At 41.8% G+C, this 11,562-nt stretch overlaps 1 protein-coding gene across 1 annotated transcript; it reads left to right on the top strand.

Moving 5' to 3' along the window:
• The first annotated feature begins 99 nt into the window (after positions 1-99).
• Positions 100-11,065, top strand: ak7b (adenylate kinase 7b). Its single transcript, XM_070979438.1, has 18 exons — positions 100-193; positions 377-553; positions 663-771; positions 1,905-1,999; positions 4,091-4,201; positions 4,289-4,372; positions 5,100-5,188; positions 5,416-5,506; positions 6,849-6,926; positions 7,602-7,751; positions 7,886-8,014; positions 8,109-8,214; positions 8,631-8,759; positions 8,848-8,913; positions 9,121-9,318; positions 9,516-9,736; positions 10,781-10,939; positions 11,027-11,065. Exons 1-18 carry the CDS (start codon positions 101-103, stop codon positions 11,063-11,065), a joined length of 2,124 nt encoding a protein of 707 aa, XP_070835539.1. The 5' UTR covers position 100.
• Positions 11,066-11,562: the final 497 nt, after the last annotated feature.

The following is an 11,562-nucleotide window of genomic DNA, read 5'->3' as shown; positions in this document are numbered from 1 at the left end:
TCCGCGTCGCACGCGCACGCTGGTGTCTCTGCCTCGAGAGGGCCATCTCTATGGCAACGGGACACCAACAGCGCTTGCTAACAGCTTTAGACAGGCAAATATGGCGGAGCCTGGGATGGAGAGACTCAAACAGTCACCTAAAAGAGTTTTTATCAACAACGTAGACTCATACGCTTCTAAATGTATTGCCAAGGTAAATATATTTCAATGTGGAATGTCAGAATTGAGCTGGTTGAGCAGGTAGTTAGCGTTAGCAGTTTGCTGACATGGTTTGTTGCCGTAGCATGAAGAGTAGGGAATTCAGCTAATATAGTAAACACTGGTGACATGGCTGCGGACAACTTTGGACAGCAACATAACATACTCATCTTTGCAGTTTTTGTCTGAATGTGTGGTCGGAGCACCTGTTGATTCTCCTGAAGGAGAGATGGCGACAGCGGAAGAGGAGGAGATGGTGCTTTCAAACCACAGCGGAGTGGGAGCTTTTCACGTTGTCGGCACAGCTTCTGAAAAATGTGACGAGGACAGACCAAATGTGCTGGAGAAGTACTTTGTAAGAACCATTCAGAGCTCTCCAATAGTTGTATACTGTGTTATAGCTTACTGTAAACTAGTTTCTTCTATTTCTGACATTTCTTTTTTATTTCTTGTGTGTGTGCAAGCACTTGAACAGGGATGAGCTGCTTTCAAAACTGCTGGACTGTGATGTTGTTATCTACAACATTACCCAGCATGCTGATCAGGTGGAAGAGGCCCTCTGGGCTGTTTCAGGTAAGCAGGGTGGACGATGGGTTGACAGGCTGTTTGTTGTCCTTTTAGTTTCACACTTAGTCGATGCATCCACAGTAAGTAATATAAGTTTGGCCACTCCAGACAGAGTCTCAAGATGTATTTATTGCAGGCTTGATGCATCGATGAGAGGCTGATGAGCAGTAAAATGTCAACCATATTATTGCCACACCAAATCCTGAAGATGTCCTTCCTAAGGGGGCGTATTAATACTCCCAATGTAACATGTTTCTCCCTTTTACTCCTTAAATTATTCCCTATCTCCTAACTATCTATAAGACCTTGGAACTACAGAGACATAACCAGGGAGTAATTCCCTATCCACCATCTGCTGGAATGATACCTAAATATTGTGTTAATGTGAGACTGTCTGAGGTCTCTGTGTCACCTAACCTTGAGACCCTTGTGCTCATAACTAAAGAGAAGGCATGTGATGGAAAATTCCTTCACAGAATGTCCTTTAATGTGACTAATTAACCTTTAAACTTTCACAGCATCTGTTGTCTCTCTGGCTGTTGTTTGTATGTTTGAAAATAATATGTGACTTTCAACTATGTGTGAATTCACGGTATTTCCCTTTAAAGATGGGGTGAGTCATTTGGAAGAAAAATGTTGATAATGCCATTTCTCTGTCTTCACAATGCGATTACATGCCATATGTTCTGTTCCTCTGGCTCTCTCCATCTTCTCTCCACGTCCCCTGTAGTAAAGCATGAGCCTCATCTGTTGCTGATTGGCTGAAATGGTGTTGTGTGACACTGTCCAAGCCACTTTATTTCCCATTTACAGAATCAGGGCTGTGTACAAAAACTGGATTTTATTTTTTAGCCCACATAGAACAGACAGCTAGTGGATCGTGAGCAATATTTCCTCAGAATGACTCACCCCAACTTTAAGAAGGGATCTATTTATCAAAACCAACCCCAAAACACAGGGCCAACCCAATGAGTGTTTATATCTGGATGTGGTCATTTTTTAAGCAGTATATATTACAGACAGATCACTAGCAGCCAATACACATAAACAAAAACCTGAAAAGGATTAAATTGATAGAAAATAATTAGATCTCATAATACAATCTTTGATTAATCTGGTATCTTGTATTTTATTTGTAGCTCTGCACAAAGAAATGGGCCATTTTAATGGACCAAAGATGTTCATCCTCATCTCCACTGTGATGACCTGGGCGTGCAGCAAGCCATTCGATCCTGTAAGTGGACACGTACTGAACCTATGGGCAGCCTGACATGTTATTTTTTTGAGTAGCATAGATCCTTTCAATTGCTCATTACATTTTTTAAAGGCTGTCATGTATTCATACATTAATTTAATGTCATGCCAGCTTAGTGAAATTTTGGGGTATTCTCTTCAGTCATAACATGTAGTGTGCAGTTTAGTGTCAACAAAACTGCCCGTCATAGAATATTTTGGTTCAATTACCATTTTTTTCTAACTGACAGCCAAAAACAGAGAAAAACAGAGAATATTTGATAGCCCATGCTTGGTATTTGTATTTGATTAATAATTATCAAAACTGATCAGTAAATTGATCATTTTCATCCATCCATTTTCTATGCCGCTTATCCCTTTCGGGGTCGGGGGGGGGCCGGAGCCGGAGCCTATCTCGACTATCAATGGGCGGGACGCGGGGTACACCCTGGACCGGTCGCAGCGCACATACACACAACCATTCACACTCACACTCACACCTAGGGGCAATTTAGAGTCACCAATCAACCTAATGAGCATGTTTTTGGTCTGTGGGAGGAAGCCGGAGTACCCGGAGAGAACCCACGCATGCACGGGAAGAACATGCAAACTTCACACTGAAAGGCCCGACCCAGGAATCGAATTGCACCATGTCATGAAGATCAGTCCTCTGTACTCCTCTGGAAAAATAGTCTCTAAGTGAAGACAGCATGTTTCTACCTGGACATTATTCACTGGAGTCATATGTGTCAATATAGTTAGAACTTCCATTTCACCAAAAAAGACACTTAATTCCTTTCATTAAATCCCTTCACAGTCTTCAGTACATATAAGGAAAAATTGGCCACATAGACTCAAATCACTCAAATATCTTTTTTTGTGTGTGCATGATGTGTGTAAGAGAGCAAGCCAATACAGCCATACAGACGTACCTGTATGTTTTTTTAACTTAAACATGTCTTTTATAGGCTGCACGGTGGTGCAGCAGGTAGTGTGCGTGCCTCACAGCAAGAAGATTGCCAGTTCAATCCCCAGGCAGGGCCTTTCTGTGTGAAGTTTGCATGTTCTTCCCATGCATGCGTGGGTTCTCTCTGGGCACTCCAGCTTCCTTACAGACCAAAAACATGCTCATTAGGTGAATTGATGACTCTAAAATTGCCCCTAGGTGGTTGTTTGTGCCTTGCGACCGGTCCAGGCTCCAGCCCCCCCTCCCCACAACCCCGAAAGGGATAAGCGGTATAGAAAATGGATGGATGGATGTCTTTTATAGTATTTGCACAAATACAGATTACAAAATATAGAATAATGTCCTATGCAGTGTTGCTGAATTATTCACTGGTTTCAGCTTGACCTACCTCTCATTTTCAATCAGTGAAAGTGATGTATATGCAGTCTCCATACGTCCTGGAAGATTTCAGTGTTGTGGACAAACAGGAGAAATTCCAGTCACATTTAGTCTGAGTATGATGCTTTTTTTTCATGTTTTTGTGTCTCAGTGACGAGTGGAGGCAACAGTTTTTGAAACTCGTCCAATATTGACCGAGAGCGCTGCAGCCATGAAACAACCTACAATGTAATTCCTCTGGGCATTTGCACACCATCAGTGTACGACCACTAATGTAGTGTTTTTCCCCTGACAGGCTCAGATTGTTATTGTAAGTGTTTGACAACATTATGGAAATGATCCATACAGAGATAAACCTTTTTATTAAAGAGTAAGATCACTTTGTTTAACCAGAAACAGCCACTAAATCGCTTTTGCCATATGCCACTAGACTCTATACAGAAAAACAGTCATTTTATCATCGTAAATCACACTTCATTTGAACGCAGACATCAGAGAAGCAGTGAGGAAAGCAGCATGAAGGACCGGAATATTTTCACATCTACCTCAGGAATTATTTTCACTGGACCTTACGCCTGGACAAATTTAAATATGTCAGACTTCAACAGATTTTGCTCCTGTCCTACTCTTCCTTTTTACAGTGTCTTAGGTCTGTTTACTGGCCAACTCTGGCCATATGTGATTTATGTTTAAGTGGATTTTTTTTTTGGTAGTAACACCCCTGTTGTTGTCTGTGTTGTCTAACAGGAGGATCTGGATCTTCCTTTCACTGATGAGATGTTCTGGAGAAGAAGAGCACATCCCAACTTCAAACAACACATTGACCTGGAGAAGAGGGTGGTCAAATTGGGCAAAACTGTCAGTTTCAGTTCCTGTTATTACATCTTGTATATGAGACACATGCGACTGATACTGATCACTCTGTCACATGCTTGTTGCTTTTAGAACAGACCATTATTCTCGACGTATGTGGTGGCATCAGGACTTCAGTATGGGATGGGAGAGCAGGTCCTCCACTTCTTTTTCAAGGTGGGATGTGAAGACCGTTGTAGATTGTTGCTTTGGCTCTCACTGTACAAATGTGTTTCTCTATTTATCACTGAAACTCAAGGTCAGCATTGGAGATTCACTTGAGCTCACTCAGATTGCAGTGAGCTGGAATATGGTCCAAACAGGAAATTCTGCCCAAAAACTGGAAATGAGAAGATAAGAAAAGATAAGAGAAGATTCATGTTGTTAACAGCCAGCATTAATGTTCTCAATCCTTCTCATAGTAACACAGAATCTCTCTCCTCTTCTTTCCTTTTCATCTGATTTAGCTCCTCATCTTTGCACTCTGATTCCAGTAAATACAGTCAAGAAACATAAAATTAATTCTCATTGTCCTCATAACACTGCACAGGATAATCCACCATCGCATTTACAGTATCACTGCAGTGAAAATCACAATAAATCATTATGACTCATGCTCTGGAAGACAGTGAATATCTGCAGCATCGTTACTCACATGCTCAAGTTGAAATTTTGACCTGCAAACTCGTTAATAGGACATATGAAGTCCCAATTATTACTAATCATTACGATGAATATCAAAACCAGACATCATGGAAATCTGTACAGTAGTTGCCAAGACATCTGGCTGTAGTCAAAGTCTTGGATGGCCCAACATCGCCATCCTGAGGCTCCAGACAAACAGTGCAAATAGTGGATTTACTTCACATGTAACTAATTAAAATCATCTGTATTACGGTATTAGACATCATGGCTGGGGCAAGAACATGAAATACCTGTCTTTGGAGACGGCAAAAACATCATTCCCATGATTCACGTCAATGACCTGGCAAGGTTAGAAACACACACACACACACACACACACACACACACACACACACATACAAATACATGTTTTTTTCCTCAATAGCTTTCCTGAACAATTAGTGATAGATCGCACACAGCCCTGCTTTGCAAAAGGCTTTGAGAAATGCGATCTATATTGACTTTAAATGGTTTCATACAAATGACACGTAAAGTACATCTGTATATGCTATAAATGATGTGTCTTTATGTTAAAGTGTGATTCAGAATGTGATTGAACATCAGCCCAAGCCATATTACCTGCTAGCTGTGGACAATTCCAAGAATACCATGGAGGACATTGTGAAGGTGTGTGTAGCAATTAGCACTTACAAAATGTTTACAGCCTGTTGAAATCATGCGGTGACATCTTTCATTTGTAAAATGAACCCTCGAATGTTAGAGTCACTGACAAATTTAGAACTTTGTTTTACACAAAACAATGTTTCAGGTTCTATTACATTTGTGACACAGTGATAGAGCATACGCATGTATATTTATTTAAATGCTAATACAGATGATAATTAGTGCTGTCAATCGATTAAAATATTTAATCTCACGATTAATCACAAATTAATCTCACATTTTTATCTATTCTAAATGTCCCATTAATTATCATTTTAATACTGTTGTCAACATGTAAAAGTGGATAGGCTTGATTTGTGCAAATGTTTCTTATTGAAAACAATGTGTAGTGTTATATTTCACACTAACATTCTCACTGAGCAGTCATTCACATTTGAATGAATCAAATCTCACACAATTTAACACTGTCAATAAACAGATGACAAAAAAAATATATATTTGTTTACAAAAAAGTCCCTTCAACAGCCCTTTCTAAGGGATCAAAACAGGGTGATACAAAATAAAGTTACAAAGGTCACATCATTGTAAACTAGGACTCAGGCTATAGTGCAGTTAAACCATGGCTGAAACTTTCCTTTCTTAAGTTTCCTCTGAACATACAAGCAGTCAGACTATGATGCTCTTCTTTTATTCACCAGAGGCTTATCAACGCAGCCTCTTATTTCTCTCCAGAAAGAATGAACATTACTTGGCTATGGCTGCAGTAAGCTTGTTCTTAGTTCCAGTATCCATATGCCTCGTCCAAAGCCATCCACTGTCACCTGGTTTTGACAAGGACGCGGAGAATTCGCATTCGCCGTGTGTTTGGCCATCAAGTGGTATTTCAGACTGGATGTGCTGCGGTGATAACTCAGTTTACACCAACAATACACACAGATAACTTTGGTCTTGTCAGTCGACCCATCGGGCAACTTTCTGAAACTAAACTTTCCATTCAGAATCTTGTTCGCAAACATTTCACCGTTTCGCGCTTCACATCCACACAAACCGGTAGCCTACTCTTTTACAGCTAGCGAGCAGGCAAGACCAAACACATGTGTGGGGCATGCCTATTTTTGTTTCCGGTTGACAACCGGATCCTGTAGTTTTTGTAACATTACTAGCAGTGGCCACAGTTTATAAAAAACTACGAGTTCACTAGGCCACAAAGAGCGTCAATCGCGCGATAAAAAAAAAAAAAAAAAAAAAATGACGCCATTAAAATTGATTTGTGTTAATGCGTTAATAACGGAATATTTTTGACAACACTAATGATAATATGATATGTGACTTGTTTCTCCACCAGACAGTTGCCTCTGTGCTTGGACCAGGGAAGATCCAGAAAAGGCCATTCGAGGAAGCCTTCCTCATAAAGGACTTGAGTGTATGTTTACTTACTGCTTACTTTACTGCAATCCTCTGCAGAGCTTGTTTTCATGTCATGGCTAACACTGAATTATTCACAATCATAGTTCACCATTGCTTATTAACTAGCAATTAAAGCTGAATTCCTCCCAGCTCAAACTTTTCCAAAGTGCAACATTTGTAGAACCCTTATTTACTTTGTTTCTGAGAGCCAGATGAGAACATGGATACCAGTCTCATGCCTGCGTGTTAAGTATGGACTGGAATCAGGACATGAGTTGATGACCGTAGCATAAAGACTTGAAGCGAGGGAAACAGCTAACCTGGTTCTGCTCAAAGCTCACAAATTCACCCACCAACAACTGTAAAGCGACTAATTACAAAATGTAAAAATGGCTTATCAGACTTTAAACTATTTCTTCAGAAACAGCAGCTGGGTGCAGTGACTGTGTGCATCTTCCTGCAGTCTGGACATCACAGTGAGATTTGGTGCCATTGTGTCTGTACAGAGACAAAAATGAAAACCTGTTCACCATGACCCTCTCTGTCCTATAGCCAGAGGCACTGCACAGAAGTTCCAACCCCAAAATCTTTATTCATCATTATTATATATCTGTTTGTATGCAGATTTAACAAAAGGGATCTGGTGTCTTAATTAGTGAGCTAATTTGTGAACATGTTATCCCCTTGACAGGTAATGGAAATTGACTCCATGCTGGTCAATCTACGCATGGAGGGTGTGCATCTCAAGGAGCTCTTCTCTATCAACTGGTTGTGTGAGTTTGGTCTGGTGGAGAATATAGAACTGGTGGTAGAGGAATACCGGCAGACCAGGGGACTGCTGGTAGGCACTGAAGCAGAAAGTAGAAATGTAGAGTGTGTCAAACGTTCATCGATATAGTGTTGCTACTTATGTCTGAAAGTTGTAGATGAGCATTAAGTTGTGCTAGATAATCCATGTAGGAGTGTTCTCTCCAGCCCATCCGTTTGTGTGTACTGGGTCCTCCTGCGGTGGGGAAGAGCACAGTGTCCAAACAGATCTGTGAACACTACAAACTCCATCACATCACACTGAAGGAGACCATCTCTGAAACCCTCTCACAACTGGTCAGCTTCTCCAAGGGCACACAAACACCCAGGCACCAGACATACATTTCCTGTGCATGGATTTTACAATTGCATTTTGATTCCCCATTTCTAGGAAAATGCTGTGAAGAATGCTGATCCAGATGCAGAGAATGAGGACTCTGCAGCAGAGGCCCAGGAGCTGCTGAACAGCCTGAAGGACAGCATGGAGCAGAACAGAGGTACACACTGTGACAACCAGGATTTACCTGCCCAGTACCCCTTGTATACACCCCCAGAATCTCACACTCTGCTTGCTCTAGCTTCCTGTTTTGTCAGAATCTGCAATGGAACTCCAACAAAACAGAGCTGCTCCTCTTAGATTATCACATCAGCAAGTTGTGTTGACAGGAAGTTGTAATGACAGGTGCTATTGTGATATTATTGGTTGCATTATGGGAAGTGTAGAAACCAGTGTGCTTGGAGTTTGGCCAGATGAGGGCTAAAGGTCAGGATATCAAACTTTGCTGTTTTGATTTTGACCTTTGCTTTTTAACCTGCCTTCCACAAGTCCCTCGACTTTGTGGAAGTACTAAATCATTGGACTGTTCTGTAACGTTATTTTACACAATATAATGGCAGTTTTTCTGTTCACTAGGTCTTCTGGATGACCAGCTGTTGGTAAAGGTGGTGAAGGATAAGCTCATGACGAACCCATGCAGAAACCAAGGCTTTGTCCTGGATGGCTTTCCCAAAACATATGAACAAGCTAAAGAGCTCTTCTATGGTGAGACACTGACACATTTCACATCAATGGAATGACATACATCCATGGATAGTACACATATCTCCACGTCTGTATGTTTCTTTTCTAGCTGAAGAATATCAACCAGAAGAGGGAACATCCCTGATTTCTATATACAGCCAGAGGATTACGCCAGGTCATTGCAGTCCTGTTATTATCCATGGTTACCCCACAGCAATGAGATTTAAACATTCTTTTAGACCTCGTAGCAGTTACGACTACAAGCTATATGTATTTACATGTTTTCAATAACCACAAAAATATCCATAAAGATGTCAGTAAAAAGCCTGAGTGTTTCAGTGGTCAGTGTAGTATTGTCATGGTTTCCTTGTGTGTGCCACAGAGTTTGTGTTGTGCCTGGACGCCTCGGATGTCTTCCTGAAGGACCGGGTGATGAACCTGCCTGAGAGGCTGGTACAGGAGCACAATTACGAGCAGGAGCACTTCCTTCGTCGACTGGCCATGTACAGAGAGAATAACTTGGAAGACGATACTGTTGTTGGCTACTTTGATGAGTTGGACATCACCCCTCTGTACCTGGGTAATCCATGATGTGTGACTGCTTCCTGTGAACCCTTCTGAAGACCACTGTGAGAGTGATTTTCAGGTTCATTGGTCAATGCTTTAAAGGCTGATGAGGCAAAAATATAAAATGTATTAAAGTCTGCCATATTCATATCCATCACTGACAGCTGATTTCATCATCAAACCTTATTGCGTTCATTGTCATCCTGTTAGAGATCACCGATAGCGATGAACCTGACTGCCTGCTGCTGTTGCAGAAGATCTGTGACACAGTGGGCCAGCCCAGGAACTATGGCCCCAGCAGCCAGGAGGTGGAGGAAGAGGAGATGAGGAAGGCTGAGGAGAGGCTGAGGAGAGAGGCCCAGCAGAATGCTGAGGAGGAGAGAAGGGAGGCGGAGGAGGCCAGGCACAGGGCTGCACGCTGGGAGGAGTGGGTAGGCACTGGGAGGATGCTGGGTTTGGATGTTGGGATGTTGTTTGGAGAAAGAAATGCTCTACTTTCACATCAGCTGATTAGCAAACACATCTGCTGTGATCACGGAGGTCCATTAGAGATAAGACTGTGCTCCAATCATGTCTTGGTATGTGTATCCCTCTGTGCAGTGTACACAGTCAATCGAAAAAGACGCGTGAGCTGGATGTAACGTTTCATATCACACATAGCTCCACTGCAGCCAGGGAGAATCAGCATGAAATGAAGTCAGCACAAGCTGTTTTACTGCTGCTTTAGCTTTGTATTGCGCCTTTATGTCCCATATAAATCTCCCTATACACCACGGACCCCTGTTCAGTCTTGAGACAGTCCCACGTCTGACCAGCGGGACCTGAGCAGTTATCCTGCTGTATACATTAGGCAGGATAGCTGCGATTTGGATCATATGGATCCATCTCAGTCGGGAGCAGATTGGCAAAGGACTAAAAGTATCAGTCAGTCAGTTTTCAGTGGCTGATGGACATTACGTATTACTCAGTACAGGAATGTGAAGAAACAGATATTGATTGTTGTATACTGTAGTATTTTGACTCATTCAGAATTCTTAAACAGAATGGGAGCTTATGATGTTCCAGGTCCTTCAAAAATACACAGACGTCTCCTTTAGACTCTCTTAGCAAAGTTTAAGGATAATTATGGTTTGCTACAATGTGGTTCTTGTTTAATTTTTGTAGTTTGACCATCATTTCTGTCAGATATGATAACATTGAACTCACCAAAATAGAAGCAAGGCTAGAAACAGCAGCAGTCAGACAATCAAACAGGGGAGTACAATGTTGTATTACCAATAGAAGTGACTGCCAAAACTAGAAACCCAGAGTAACCATGCACATGCAAACCACCAGGGCAGGCGCTGAGCCACAAAGTGAGTAAAACATTAAACAAGTAGCTCCCACACTGCAGGGCTCCAGTGTCGCTGGATCTGGAAACATCCTTTTATATATCTTCATATATTATGAAGTGTGATGCATTCTGTGTGTGTCAGACAAAGGGTTTGGAGGAGGTGAGGCAGCAGGAGGAGGCTCTGCTTGAGGCGCAGTCAGCCCCTATGAGGAACTACCTGATGGAGCATGTCATGCCCACACTGACCCAGGGTCTGATCGAATGCTGCACAGCCCAGCCGCAGGACCCCGTGGACTTCCTGGTATGACTTTCTTTTTTTGGCCTAAGTCTTTGCATCTGACCACTAGATCTTGATCGTGATTATCTCTTTTGGTTTGTCTCATTACAGGCGGAGCACTTGTTAAAGAACAACCCCTTGAACTACTGAAAGCAGAGGTCATTTTTCCAATTGCACACACGACGCAAATACAAAAACACCGAAATAAAAAAACAAAAGTCTCCTAATTTTCCTGAGCTCTCTCATACATTAGAGACTGAAGTCAATTACATGCAACATTTCTATTAGTAGAAAACCTCCTGGAGTCCTTTAGACTCACGCTATTAGTAGTCACAGTATTTCAGCCAGCACATGCCAAATGTCCCTCGGTTCATGCTGGGATTTTGATTAGGTCTGATTTGTAAGTGGCCCATTCTTCTGCCCCTGTTGTATTTACACACAGCTTTGTTTGGGCTCTTGTGTGCCGGCCATTACTTAAAAGCACCCTAAAAAAGCGGATGAAAGTGCATATGAAACCAAACGCTAATTAGGAAGTTAATTTGCGTAATGAACTTGATAAACTCCAAAGTACACATTCTCGGGTCATAATTGCTTTGATTTGGCTTCCGTTATCCAGGAAGGATAAATGTTACAAATGGTAGCTAATT

The sequence above is a fragment of the Chaetodon trifascialis genome, chromosome 14, assembly GCF_039877785.1.
Source record: "Chaetodon trifascialis isolate fChaTrf1 chromosome 14, fChaTrf1.hap1, whole genome shotgun sequence".
NCBI lineage: Eukaryota > Metazoa > Chordata > Actinopteri > Chaetodontiformes > Chaetodontidae > Chaetodon > Chaetodon trifascialis.
The sequence above is the reverse complement of the archived record's forward strand: the minus strand, read 5'-3'. Positions and strand labels throughout refer to the sequence as shown.